Source organism: Zootoca vivipara, chromosome 15 (assembly GCF_965207765.1).
Source record: "Zootoca vivipara chromosome 15, rZooViv2.hap1.1, whole genome shotgun sequence".
Lineage (NCBI taxonomy): Eukaryota > Metazoa > Chordata > Lepidosauria > Squamata > Lacertidae > Zootoca > Zootoca vivipara.
Window position 1 is genome coordinate 17,677,449 of NC_142598.1, and position 14,954 is coordinate 17,692,402.

At 47.4% G+C, this 14,954-nt stretch overlaps 1 protein-coding gene across 1 annotated transcript in view; it reads right to left on the minus strand.

Moving 5' to 3' along the window:
• CPLX1 (complexin 1) overlaps positions 1-14,954 on the minus strand; it is a 155,047-nt gene that overhangs the window by 52,972 nt on the left and 87,121 nt on the right. Inside the window, exon 3 of the mRNA XM_035097459.3 lies at positions 6,853-7,028. Within this exon, the coding sequence (XP_034953350.1) occupies positions 6,853-7,028 (176 nt within the window). The remainder of the gene's footprint in view (positions 1-6,852; positions 7,029-14,954) is intronic.

A 14,954-nucleotide genomic window follows, 5' to 3' on the forward strand; every position in this document is an offset into this window, starting at 1 on the left:
GAAGGACCATGGCTTGCCCCCCCCCCTAGTTTTGATCCTGGGTACGTCCCTGCAGCCCTCTGAAACTAGGGAATTTTGCCAAACCTGTTTTGTTCTGATTCCTCTCCAGTCTGTCATGTGTTTCAGGTAGTGAAGTAGTTATTGATGTATTGCAACATCAAAAACTTCATATTGGGCAGGTGCCAATGCTACTTTTCATCCAAAGGGAGGAAGGTCTACATTTGGGTGTGTGTGTGTGTGTCTGCGGAGCTCACTACAGAGAAGTCCCTGTTTTGGGTCCATAGAAAATAGCTCCATCTTAGCCTTCAGTCAACAGGAGCCCTTCGCTGTACGCAATGAATTATGCATTTATGTAGCACACAATTACAAAATTAGTACACTTACATCAATCTACAGTTTGCTGTACTGTAACCTCTGATGATTCTATATATTGGAACTTAGTTTTCTCTCCAGATGCTACATAGCTAGCGTGAACGAGACCAAAAGTGAGATTAGAGGTACATGGTGATAACTGGAGTCTTGGGAATTCTGGAACGCCTGGTAAAATATTTTTAATACCTGCAATATATTTGGATATGCCTATGCGGTACAAAGCTTCCCTCTTCAAAGACCTTCCACACATTAGAAGTACAACTCAGAAAGCTGACACTCCCTAGAAAACCATATCAAAAGCAAACAATTATAAATAAATCATCCACCCATCAAAGATGCTCTAAGTAGAGCTTTGAATCCAGAAAAGGATGGAGGGAGGAAATGAGAAATATCACTTTGGGCCTTCTTTGGTGATTTCCACCCCAAAATCAGTTTGCGGTATATTGAGAATGCAAAATACACATTAGCCAATATGCTCACATGAATTTAAAATATCTCTTTCACACTTTCACATAAACAACCCCACATTCAAAGAAATAGCGAGAGAGACACCCCAGGCAACTGAAACTGAGATATACTCGGAGTCGAGAGTGAATTTCATGCTCTTTATTCAGCTCATATTCATCAAGGAGAAGAAGAGAAGACGAATGGCTCTTTTCCCAAAACCATCTGCTTATATACATTATTTACACAATGGGCCTTGCGTGATTGGCTACTTCAGGGCTACACCTGTGGGCCAATTATATTGTGGATTGACTTCTGCCTGCAGCCTGATTGGCTGCTCCTACAGGCCAATCAGGTAGCAGATTCACTTCTGCCAGCCGCCTGATTGGCTGCTCCAGCAGGCCAATCAGGTTGCGGATTCACTTCCACCTGGAGTTGGATTGGGTAGCTCCCGCTGATTCTGAATCCTATTGTTCTAGGATTCAGCTCAGTACATAACACCCCTCCCCTCTAAGTTCCAGTCCTGCCCGGGAAGTTGCATTCGTAGTCCCCAAGGTCTGCTGGCCGCCTCCGTGTGCGTTGTGGCCTGGGGTGTTCCTTGGTCAGGGGTTCTGGTTCTGGCTCGTGTTCCGAGGCTGCTGGCTGTGCCGGGGCTGTCTGGTCTGGCGCCACTGAACCACTAGGTTGTGACTCTGGTTCCGGTGTCCTTCCAGCCTCGGGGCGCCCCTCTGTGCCTACTGCTTCTGCTTCCCCTGCCCACCCCTCTCGCTCTACAGGCCTCACTGCCCTGCTGTCCCCTTGGGACCCCTCTGTCCCGCTCTCCTCCTGGGTTCCTCCTGGGAATCGTCGCCGTAGCTGGTCGCAGTGGCGGCGCCAATATTGCCCCCCTTCCGTTAGTACCTCGTACGACACGGGACCGGTCACCTTGGTGACTGTGGCGGGTACCCATGCTGGGCCTGCCCCAAAATTCTTTGCATACACTGGGTCCTGGGCCACAAATGTCCGGGGGTTCCTGCCTTTCCCCACCACTACCTCATCCTGAGCTCTGTCGGGGTGAAGTCGGTCCAGTCTAGTTGCAAGGCGCCGGCCCATGAGTAGTTCAGCTGGGCTCCGGCCCGTCGTTGTGCTTGGGGTGCTGTGCTGTGCTAGAAGAAATGCGGCAAGGCGGTATTCCCAGTCCCCTTGTGTTATGCGGCGGAGGCTGTCCTTGGTGGTCCGCACCATGCGCTCCGCTTGGCCATTGGTGGCAGGGTGGAATGGTGCTGAGCGGATGTGGCGGATGGCGTTCTGCGCTGTGAAGGTCTGGAACTCCTCTGACGTGAATGCGGTTCCATTGTCCGAGACGAGGGTGTCAGGGAGCCCGTGGGTTGCAAACAGCTTACGTAGTACCCGGATGGCTGCCGCCGTAGAAGTGGACGGTACCAGTGCGACCTCCAGCCATTTGGTGTAGGAATCCACCACTATGAAGAATGTTTTTCCCTGGAAGGGGCCAGCGAAGTCCACGTGCAAGCGTGACCATGGCTGTCGGGCGGACTCCCAGGGCTGGACTGGGGCCCTTGGGGGATCCGGGCGGGATTCTTGGCAGGTCTGGCAGTGTTGGACCCAGGCCTCTATCTCTCTGTCAATCCCCGGGCACCACACATAACTCCTGGCAAGGGCCTTCATCCTCACTACCCCTGGGTGTGTCTCGTGTAGGGCTGTGAGGACCCTTTTGCGGAGGGGCTGGGGAACAACAACCCTGCTTCCCCATAACAGGCACCCCTTGTGGGCCGACAGTTCATGTTTGCGGTTTGTGTAGCCAGCGAATTCTGGCCCGGGGCTGCTGCTGGGCCATCCTCGCCACACCCAGTCCAGGACCCGGGAGATGACCCTATCTTTTGTGGAATGGTGCGCAACTTCTTGTGCCTGAATGGGTCGGTCGGGAAGCAGCTCCAGGGTCATAACCTCTTGCGCAGGCGCTGGGTCGGGGCCTGTTTCTGGTAGTGGTAGCCTGCTGAGTGCGTCTGCGTGGCCCATCGCCTTCCCAGGGCGGTGGATTAGTGCATACTGGTAGCCGGCAAGGAAAATTGACCACCTGAGGACACGTGGAGACAACACTTGGGGGGTCTGCTTCTCGGGGGCAAACAGGCCAAGCAACGGCTTGTGGTCAGTCACTATGGTAAAGGGCCGCCCATACAAGAAATCATGGAATTTTTTTACGCCCTTCACGATTGCCAGACCCTCCTTGTCAATCTGTGAGTAGTTTCGTTCGGCTGCAGCAAGCGTCTGGGAGAAGTATGCCACCGGCACCTCTCTTCCATCCGGGAGTTGGTGTCCCAGGACAGCGCCGATGCCATAGGGAGAGGCGTCGCATGCCAGCACCACTGGCAGCCTCTCGTCGAAGTGTGCCAAGACCGAGTTCGAGACGAGCAAGTCCTTGACTGCCTGGAATGCGGCCCTTTGTCGCTGGCCCCACACCCAAGGGGCCCTTTTATCTAGGAGTCTGTGTAGGGGCTCCGCTACCGCTGCCTTATGGGGAAGGAAGGCATGGTAAAAGTTCAATAGTCCCAAGAATGACTGAAGTTCGGGCTTGCTCTTGGGCGCTGGGGCCTCACAAATGGCCCGTACCTTGTCACCGGTTGGATGGACCCCTTCTGCGTCCACCTTAAATCCCAGAAAGTCCACCTGCGGCACTCCCAGTAAACACTTTTCCCGCTTCACCTTGAGGCCCGCCGTCTGGAAACGGTGCAGGACGGAGCGGAGGCGGTCCTCAAATTCCTCTGGTGTGGGCCCGGCGATCAGTACATCATCGAAGAAGGGGGTGACGCCAGGAATCCCTTTAAGGAGAGAGTCCATTAGATTCTGGAATATGCCTGGTGCCACGCTAACGCCAAATTGCAGCCGCTTTACTCTGAATGCCCCTCTGTGCATCACAATCGTCTGAGCCTCTGCTGTGGCTTCGTCCACAGGCAACTGTTGATACGCTTGGGCCAAGTCCAGTTTGCCAAAGATTTTTGACCCAGCCAGGGTGGCGAGGACATGGCTGACCACTGGCACTGGGTATGCATGGGCCGTGAGAGCCTTGTTTATGGTGCATTTGTAGTCTGCACAGATGCGGACCGAACCATTAGGCTTGACGGGTGTGACAATTGGAGTTTCCCAGGGGGCGTTGGGCACCGGCTCCAGCACTCCTTGCTCCACGAGCCGGTCCAATTCCTCGTCTATGCGGGGTTTCAGGGCGAACGGGACCCGGCGGGCCTTGTGCCTGATGGGTCGTACAGCGGGGTCTAGCTGTAGGGCAATGGGGGGTCCTGTATATCGTCCCAATGCCCCATCGAAAACCCCTGGAAACTCTTTGCATATGGCGTCCACGTCCACTTGTAAGCTAGTGCGGTTCACCCCGGTAATGGCTAGCCCCAGAGGTCCAAACCATGCCAGTCCCAGTAAGCTAACGTAGGGGCCCTTAACTACCAGCAAGTCCAATTGTTGCTTTCGCCCTCGATATTGCACCCTGAAGGTCCCCACCCCCATTGTAGGGACCTTACGTTTCTGGAAGTCCCGGAGGGTGAATGGGGCCGGCCTTAGTTTGGGACCCCCATTAGGGCACAGTTCCCTTAATGTTCGGGCCGAGATTATGGATAGAGTTGAACCCGTGTCCAGCTCCATGCGGCATGGGGCTCCCTCTATCTGTACCTCTATATAAATTTTCTCTGTGCTGGGATGGGGCAACTGGAATACCTGGTAGTCCGTGATCTCCGTCGAGTTGCCTTGGTGCATGGTGCCGTGTGACCTGGGGCTCCTGGGTCGGTCATCTGATGCTTGTCGACGGGTGAGTCGAGCCCGACACACCCGGGCGATGTGTCCCAATTTTCTGCACTGCCTGCACTCTGCGTTGCGGAAACGACAGGTCTTCCTCTCGTGGTTCTCCCCGCAGCTTGCACAGTTCCCTCCTTCTCGTCGAGGCTGCTGTGGTGTGTGTGCTGCTTGAGTGCGCCGCTGTACTCGGTGTACTTCCTCCCTGTCAGATTCGGATTCGTCGGTGAGGTCTTCGTGGTAGACCCTCGGTTGGGATGGCGGGGCCGGTCGTGCCTCTTGCGTTGACCTCTCGGCGGCTTCGGTTGCCAGGGCTTCCTCCAGAGCAATCTGGAACGTGAGGTCTTTTTTGGCGTAGAGGCGTCGTTGCAACATCTCGTCCCACAGGCCACCGACGAGGCGGTCACGAAGCATGTTCTCCAACTCTGAGAAGTTGCATAACCGGGCGGCTTGGCGGAGGGAGGTCACAAACCCAGTTATGGTTTCCCCCGGGGCTTGCCGCTTTGCGTAGAAGGCATTTCGGCAAGCTACCACCGAGGGCTGTGGTGAAAAGTGCTCCTTCAGCCGTTCCATTATTGTTTTGTAAGAGACGGTAGCGACATCTCTAGGTGCAAGGAGAGCCCGGGCGATTTCAAACGTCTCCTCTCCACAGACGCTGAAGAATGTCGCCCTCTTCATGGCATCGTTGGTGACTTCTTTCGCTTGCAGGAGGAAGTTGAAACGGGCGGCGTACCCTTCCCAGTCTCCCAATGCTGGTTTGAATGGCGAGAAGCTGCTGTCGGTTGCCATTCTGGGTTCCTTGGGTCCTGGAGCTGAAGCCTGGATGCACGGTGCGATGCAGCGGTGCAGCAGGTGGCGGTGCTGCGGTGCAGTGCGTGGTGGCGGTCAGCTCAGCAGGATCCCACCTTCGTCGCCAGTGAGATATACTCGGAGTCGAGAGTGAATTTCATGCTCTTTATTCAGCTCATATTCATCAAGGAGAAGAAGAGAAGACGAATGGCTCTTTTCCCAAAACCATCTGCTTATATACATTATTTACACAATGGGCCTTGCGTGATTGGCTACTTCAGGGCTACACCTGTGGGCCAATTATATTGTGGATTGACTTCTGCCAGCCGCCTGATTGGCTGCTCCAGCAGGCCAATCAGGTTGCGGATTCACTTCCACCTGGAGTTGGATTGGGTAGCTCCCGCTGATTCTGAATCCTATTGTTCTAGGATTCAGCTCAGTACATAACAGAAACCATGTGAATCCCTTTCCTGGCCAAAAATTACTCTCCAGCCACTGTGATTGGAATGCCTTGGCGAAATATTTCACTGTTATTCATACCTGGACCTGTCTGTCAAAATGAAAGATACTCCCACCACTCCATGCCTTCCCCAGTCATGCTCAGGGTGTTTCTTTAGTAGTAGTAGTAGTAATAATAATAATAATAATAATAATAATAATAATAATAATAATATGCTGCTCAGCTGACTGAGTTGCCCCAGCCACCCTGGATGTCTTCCAACAAAATATAGAAACACAAGAAACCTCAAACATTTTAAAAAAACCTCCCTGTACAGGGCTGCCTTCAAATACAGTGGTACCTCTACTTATGAATAACTGTACTTACGAATGTTTCTACTTACGAACAGAGCTCCGTCTGCCATCTTGGATGCGGTTTAGATAGGATTTTTTCTACTTACGAATTTTTAGATAGGGTTGCTTCTACTTACGAATTTTTTCTCCCAATGCATTCCTATGGAATTTGACTTACAATTTTTTTTTACTTACAAATGTGTGTTCGGAACGCATTAAATTCGTAAGTAGAGGTACCACTGTATCTTTTAAAATTCATATAGATGTTTATTTACTTGACATCTGATGGGAGGGTGTTCCACAGGGTGGGCACCACTACCGAGAAGGCCCTCTGCCTGGTTCCCTGTAATCTCGCTTCTCACAGTGAGAGACATGCCAGAAGGCCCTCAGAGCTGGATCAGTGTCCAGGATGAACGATAGGGGTGGAGTATACAGGGCCAAAGCCACTTAGGGCTGTAATGGGTCAGTTTGTTTTTGCTTTTTTGCGAATAATATATTTTCCCCCCATTTATTGGCTTCCTGCAGCCAATCAGAAGCCGCGCTTTGGTTTCCGAACATTTTGTTAGTCGAACGGACTTCTGGAACGGATTCCGTTCGACTTCCAAGGTATGACTGTACTTCCCCATCCACACATGCTTGGACTCTCTGATCAGCGGGTCTTACCTTATCCCGAATCCCTTGCCTCACATTTTCCCTTTCAGCCTCCATCTTGGCATATTTAGCTTTCCTCTCTTCTTCCTGCTGCCGAAGGGCTTCCTGTCGTTCTTCTTCCTTCTTGGCAGCATCTGGATCCTTCTCTTCTTCTCCACCCAGCATCTTCCCCATATCTTTGGTAGCCCCTAAGGAAAGAGTGCAACGAAAAGGCAATGTGAGAAGGAACTGAGACACTGAGAGGAACCTTTGTGGATGAGTACAATGTTGCCCTTGTGGCATGAGGAGCAGGATCCAGTTACTTCATTTTCAAAAAGGAGTCCTTCCTTATAAAGAAGGAGCTTGGATTCAGAGAAGCCTTTTGAAAACAGAAAGAGACAGAATAAGGTAAATGTTGCTGATTTCCCCCCCCCCCACTCACCCTCTTGCCAATCAACAGGTAACTTTATTTCCAAAGCATGACAGTTTTGCACATGCTCATTCCTAAATCTGTTCTACCTCTCATCCACATCAATCTGTGATTTATTTATTTTAAAAAATGCACTGCGTATGTTTTGTTCAGCATTTTTGTATACTTTTTACGCATTTCTGATGCCTTTTACCCTAAGATGCACATTTTATATGCATTTTGCTGTCTTCATTGAAAAATTCAGAGAAGGATGAAAACTGAATGAGAGCTGCTTTCCAAGCTGAGCATTGGCCAGGGAAGTGCAAATGAGGTCAGATTACTTAACAATCTGAACCAAGTGTAAACCTCAAGCATCCTCATTGGCCCCTCCCAAGATATTCTGGCATGTCTCCCATGTCCTCCAGAGTGGATATTCAGTGGATACAGGAAGGAAGTGGACATCTGCTCACATTACTCCAAATCCAATTCATGTTGTTGTCACTGTGGCTTCGGGAGTAAACCAGGAGGAAAAATCTTGTGGGACATCTTCAGGGAAAGAAAAAGCTAAGGAGTAATAATAATAATAATAATAATAATAATAATAATAATAATAATATTTTTTTTTTTTTATTATTATTATTATTATTATTATTATTATTATTATTATTATTTATACCCCGCCCATCTGGCTGGGTTTCCCCAGCTACTCTGGGCGGTTTCCAACAAAATATAAAAATACAATAGTCCTTCAGATATTAAAAGCTTCCCTAAACAGGGCTGCCTTCACAAATCTCTTTTACCCTTTTACAAGTCCATCACATATGAAAGAATGTTTCCTCTACCTCTTTGCATCTCCAGCACTTATCTGATTCAGCCTTATATATCTTAGTAAGCCTACTTGGAATTAAATACCATCTGTAAATCATTTTCAAGTAGTTCTCCTTCAAAGAATAACATGCTGTGAACTTCAAGTCATTTTTCCAGCGTTTTCCCCAGAGGATAAAATCTATATTGTGACCTATATCTATTGCCCAGTGTGTCACTGAGGCTTTAGTATGCTTGTCTTTCGTTTCCCACTCTCATAACAAATTATACATTTTAGACAAAAGTTTCTCTTTGTTTTGTAAAAATTCTTTTTCGAATTGTGAACTTTGATCCAGAAAATCAATTTTTTCTATCTAATTTAAACATTTCATGTAACTGATGGTATTGTAACCAATCTGTAACATGGCTTCATACATTTTCCATTGATCTCAGTTTGGTTCCCCCCCCCCTGTAAAGTACAGATACACAATAGGTTGCCCACTGTCTATCCCAGGGGTGTCAAACTCAAATTCATCGGGGGCCGCATCAGCAGTTTGGTCACCCTCAAAGGGCCGGTTGTATCTGTAGGACTATGTGTCCACTCTTTATTATCATAAATTATTGTCACTGCATTCAATTATTACTGTTTTTTGTAATAATGTAAGTAATAACTAGCTCTGAAAGCAGAAACATAGTCAAAATAATGGCAAGTAGATATTCAAATGTACAATTATTGTACAATTTATTGTAAAATGATTTTTGGTAACTGTACTGGGTGGTGGAGGCTCGCTAGGGTTTCATGCAGGACCTTTGCAGAGCTACTAGTACCTGGAGATGCTGGGGTCCTTCTGCATGCAGGACAGATGTTCTGCCAGTGAGCCACCACCCTTCACCAAAGGGACTGGCTGAGGTTGACTCACTGGAGCTGCTCTCCTGGTTCCAGGGTTTAAGGGCCAGAAGTATAAAGCAGCATCCTATGTTTCTGAGGAGAAGGAGGGGAGGGGAGGGAGGGAGGGAGGAAGGAAGAATAGAGGGAGTGGGAGGGAGAGAGGAAGGAAGGAAGGAAAGAGGGGAGAGAAAGAAGAGTAGGAAATAAGGAAGGGAATAAAGAAGGAAAGAAAAAGAAAGAGGGAGAAAAGATGGAAAGGGAGAAAGAAGGAAGGAAGTAGAGGGAAAGAAAGAATAAGAATGAGGGAGAGGAATAAAGATGGGAAGGAAGAAAGGAAGGAAGGAAGGAAGGAAGGAAGGAAGGAAGGAAGGAAGGAAGGAAGAAAGAAAAGAGGGAGCAGGAGGGAGAGAGGAAGGAAAGAGGTGAGAGAAAGAAGAGTAGGAAAGAAGGAATAAAGAAGGAAAGAAAAAGAAAGAGGGAGAGAAGACAGAGATAAAGAAGGAAGGAAGGAGAGGGAAAGAAAGAATAAGAACGAGAGAGAGGAAGAAAGAAAGGGAAGGGGGGGTTGCCACCTTGATTCAGCGCCAGAAAAGAGCGCGAAGGGACCCCCCCCCGGCACCAGCTGTTTGTCGGCGCTTTGTCGGCGCGGCGCTTCAGCAGCAAGGTCCCGCTGCTGGGTCCCGCTGGTTGGGGCGCTCGGCGGGCCACATGACGAGGTCTGGCGGGCCGGATTTGGCCCCCGGGCCTTGTGTTTGACACCCATGGTCTATCCATATTAACTCTCTTAATAGTAATAGCATTGATAGGAGATAGCCATAAAGGTGTTTTCCTTTCCAGAAGATTTTTTATATGTCTCCCAAACTCTATACAAATTCTCCCTAAGAATACAGTTCATAATTTTTTAAAATAAAATTTTCACCTTCCCATACCAAAGACATGCATGCCCGCCAAATTTTAAGTCATGACCTTTAAGTCCAGGATGTCTGCATTATCCAATGTAATCCATTCTTTTAACCAACACAAACAGGCTGCCTCATAATTCATTTGCAGGTGTGACAGGGCAAAGCCTCCTCTTTCTTTTATGTCTATCATAATATTATGTTTGATTCTTGGCTCTCCCCCCCCCCCCCGGCAAGATAAATTTAGAAATACCCTTCTTCCATTCTTTGAAGCAGCCTGAATTATTTACAACTGGACTTGATTGGAATAAAAACAGCATCCTGAGCAATAGATTCATTATAATAGCTGAGATTCTGCCAAGCAGGGAGAGCTTCATTCTCTCCCAAATCTCCAACTCTTTCTTGATCTCTTTCCACAGCTTATAACATAATGTATAAGTTCGGATTTCTTACCGTCAGCCAGATTCCCAAATATCTAACTGTTTTTACATACAGTATTTGCAAACCAGACATTTTTTTCTAACAAATTTTTTTACTTGTCATCCATGTTTTTCACCAACATTTTTGTTTTATCTGAATTTATTTTAAACCTTGACATGCTTCCCCATATGATAGACAACAGTCCATGCAGAAAGTACACACACACACACACACACACACACTATGCATTAGTCCATACATATGGTCAAGGACAAGCAAAACCTGTTTCTTCTCATTCCCAAATAAAGAGAAAAAACAGGGGGGTTGTGTACTGCCTGATCAATGTGCACAGACTCCAAATGATGCTGTGGACTGTGCACAATCTGGTGGCATAAATAAAGGTAGCAAAGTTCTGTGCTAGAGCCATAAAAATCCGAGCCGACCTAGTTAGTAGTGCCCCAAAATTTCAGGACAGATCCAAAGATGATCCATTGCTAGCATTTGCTGTACCCTCCCAAGTAGTGATACCTTCTTTTATCTAGCAATTTTTATAATGGTTAAAGTGGTTTATATTTATTGCTTATATTTTAGATAGTGTTTTGGATTGTTTTATGTATATATGTGTATGCTGGTCGAGAACCGTAACAATAAACTAAACTAGAGTATTTCATCCTTTGCTAGGTCACTAAGCATATGGTTCCCTTGAAGAATATTCCCTTAAATAGATATTATGTACATTTACCAGTGTGTGAGATTCTCACATTCTCCAGTATCACTTGGAGATTAAGTACATTGACCATGCAGTATGCAAAATCCTGTTTAAGATGTTCATTTGTGTATGTTCCCCATAATGTACACAATAGCTGGTATTGGGGGGGGGGTTATTGGGTTGCTGCTTTTATTTTGATTATGTATTTTGTGGTTTTATATTTTGCTTTTATTCTGTGAACTGCCCTGAGACCTCTGGGGTATAGAGCGGTATATAAATTCAAATAATAATAATAATAATAATAATAATAATAATAATAATAATAATTTGTGCACATTCTCCATTCAACCCAACATACACATATCACAGCTCCTTTTCAGCTTGATGTCTGTACTAGATATTTACCCAGATTTCAAACTCGTACATTTTATTTCCTCTGGACTCAGATGTTATTATGGATTCAGTCTACATACCATCCTATGCTTGAATTCTCTCTCAGCCTCTCATGATGACTTGCGTGCTGGTTTAACATGCATGCATCACTCGGTCTCTGGTAGATTACAGGACATGTGATGATTGGCAGCTAGAAAAGGAAACTAGGCTCACATTGTGAGAAGTGATGTGAAGTGATAGATGAGTTTTATCTGGGGTGTTAGATCTGTGGTCACGCACACACAGAGAGGCAATTCATCCCCTGATGTTGACGAATCTCCTATCCACTGGCATCACCCTTCATCTCTGCTCAGTCAGTCATGAACTGATTGTACCCAACTAATATCAACTGGGTCCATTCTCAGTAGAAGAGAGACAGCTCACAGACTGATAATTGCACTCTATAGAATTTAATATGACAGAGGCACGATACATTTGCAGTGAACAGAAAGACTGCAAAGTAGAAAATCCTCAGTAGTTTTGTTCATTTTTCAATCAAAGCATTTTCTCTGGAAATGGTGGTTATGGAAGGGTGGCTGACCTATGTCCCTCCAGTCATTGCTGGCGTCCAACTCCCATCAGCCTCAGCTGGTATTGTTGATGGAAAGGACCACTGGGAGCTGAAGTCCAGCAAAATCCAGAGGACTACGGGTGAGATACCCTTGCTGTAATAAATGAGAATTTTTAGAGTTTTCATTCTGTATAAGTTGAAGAACTCTTGAAAGAGGATGTGGATAGAGAAGTCCTGGTTCACCCATGAAACCTGTAGGGTGGCTGTAAGGGTGACTCCCTACAGGGAGCCAGCTCCCATCATCCTAACGTCCACCTCGCCAAGCACAGGCAGCAGCAGTGGGTCTGAAGCAGCCAGTGGGGAGGGGAGAGACTCGGAGGGAGAGAGAAGCCAGCTTGCGGAACGACGGGAAAGCTCAGGGGAGGAGAGATGTAGGCAAGGGCTCTAGGAAGCTGGAGAGCCCTTCCACCGCCTTGATGCGGAGGAGGCTGAGAGGGCATCGCTCCTTCCGGCGCAAGAGTTAAGGAGAGCACCGCGACGCAGGTCAAGGGAGAGGCGTTTGGGGTTGCCCAGACTACTTTGCTGGCATAGAAACAGACGTACGCCATTGCCGGATTCTGATTCAGACTGAGAGGTCATGTTTTAAGCTATCTCTGCATTGTAAATACTTTGCCCAAAGTCTTTAAAGACAAACTGGACTCAAGTGGAGTTACTCTAGAGTAGCCACGACGACCCTCTGACAGTGGCCTTGGGCAAGTCTATGATAAAGAGCATGGAAACAGCATTGGGCTGAGTAGGGAGATCATATTTGGGGGAGAGGGCACCTGCCCCCAGGAGCAGTGTGGGAAAAATTGCCTTTGAGGTGGTGATGGTAATGGTGCTTCTGCTCTTAAGATGCCTGGAGGCTCTGAACTCAGTTGCGCTTTTAATATAAAATGAACAGTTTCTTTCATAGGGAGCTGTGTCTGTTTTGGTGATGCCCAGAGAATACCTCTAAGTTATGGTTACAACACAGCCTCTCAGGTTTTATGGGAGATTTTAAACTGGGGGTTTTCTACATTCCCAGTGAGATCTGCCAGGCACCATCATTAGCATCCTTGTACTGTCAGGTAAAAAAACCCCTCATCTTCTCCCAGGCATTTGACAGAGAAGGATATCAACAAGCTGGAACAGGTGCAGAGGAGGACGAAGAAGTTGATAAAAGCTCTGGAAACCAAGTATTGTGAGGAATGGTTGAAGGAGCTGAATATGTTTAACCTGGAGAAGAGACAGAGAAGACAATGACAGCCACCTTCAAATATCTGAAGGGCTGTCACATGGAAGATAGAGCAAGCTTATTTTCTGCTGCTCTGGAGAGTAAGGTAAAGGGTAAACTCTGGGGTTGCGGCGCTCATGTCGCTTTACTGGCCGAGGGAGCCGGCGTACAGCTTCCAGGTCATGTGGCCAGTATGACTAAGCCGCTTTCTGGCAAACCAGAGCAGCACACGGAACCACCGTTTACCTTCCCGCCGGAGCGGTACGTATTTATCTACTTGAATTTTGACATGCTTTCGAACTGCTAGGTTGGCAGGAGCAGGGACCGAGCAACGGGAGCTCACCCCATCGCGGGGATTCGAACTGCCGACCTTCTGATTGGCAAGCCCTAGGCTCTGTGGTTTAGACCACAGCGTCACCCGCGTCTGGAGAGTAGGACCCACAAAAATGGATTCAAATTACAAGAAAGGAGACTCCAGCTAAACATTAGGAAGAACTTTCTGATGGTAAGTACTGTTGTACAGTGGAATGGATCGCCTTGGAAAGTGGTAGTATCTCCTCCATCAGAGGTTTTTACACATATTCTTTACCTGTAATTCCTGCATTGCAGGAGGTTGGACTAGATCGTCCCTTGGTGCATCTCCCAACTGTACAATTCTATGATTTTATTGTTTGTTGGTGGCATGTTTACACTGCTGTTTTATAGGTTTTTCCGATGGATTTCATCATTTTTTCTGATTTTATAGAATTATTATTATTATTATTATTATTATTATTATTACCCGCCCACCTGGCTGGGTTTCCCCAGCCACTCTGGGAAGCTCCCAACAGATTATTAAAAACACGCAAAAACATCAAACATTAAAAACTTCCCTAAACAGATTCCGTCCGATGTCTTCTAAAAGTCAGATAGTTGTTTTCCCCCTTGACATCTGATGGGAAGGCTTTCCACAGGGCGGGCGCCACCACCGAGAAGGCCCTCTGCCTGGTTCCCTGTAACCTCACTTTTCGCAGTGAGGGAACCGCCAGAAGGCCCTCGGAGCTGGACCTCAGTGTCCAGGCTGAACGATGGGGGTGGAGACGCTCCTTCAGGTATACTGGACCGAGGCCGTTTAGGGCTTTAAAGGTCAGCACCAACACTTTGAATTGTGCTCAGAAACGTACTGGGAGCCAATGCAGGTCTTTCAGGACCAGTGTTATATGGTCTCGGTGGCCTCTCCCAGTCACCAGTCTACATTATGCTCTGTGCATTATGAAATTTGCTTGTGGACTCCTTATGCAGTAAGCAACAGATTGAAACAATAATACTGTACTAGTACAGTGGTACCTTGGTTTAAGTACCAATTGGTTCTGGAAGTCTGTACTTAACCTGAAGCGAACTTTCCCATTGAAAGTAATGGAAAGTGGATTAATCCGTTACAGATGGTCCGCGGAGTACTTAAACTGAAGTGTACTTAACCTGAAGCGAACTTTCCCATTGAAAGTAATGGAAAGTGGATTAATCCGTTCCAGATGGTCCGCGGAGTACTTAAACTGAAGCGTATTTAACCTGAAGCAAACTTTCCCATTGAAAGTAATGGAAAGTGGATTAATCTGTTCCAGACGGTCCGCAGAGTACTTAAACTGAAGCGTACTTAACCTGAAGCAAACTTTCCCATTGAAAGTAATGGAAAGTGGATTAATCCGTTCCAGATGGTCCGCGGAGTACTTAAACTGAAGCCTACTTAACCTGAAGCGAACTTTCCCATTGAAAGTAATGGAAAGTGGATTAATCCGTTCCAGATGGTCCGCGGAGTACTTAAACTGAA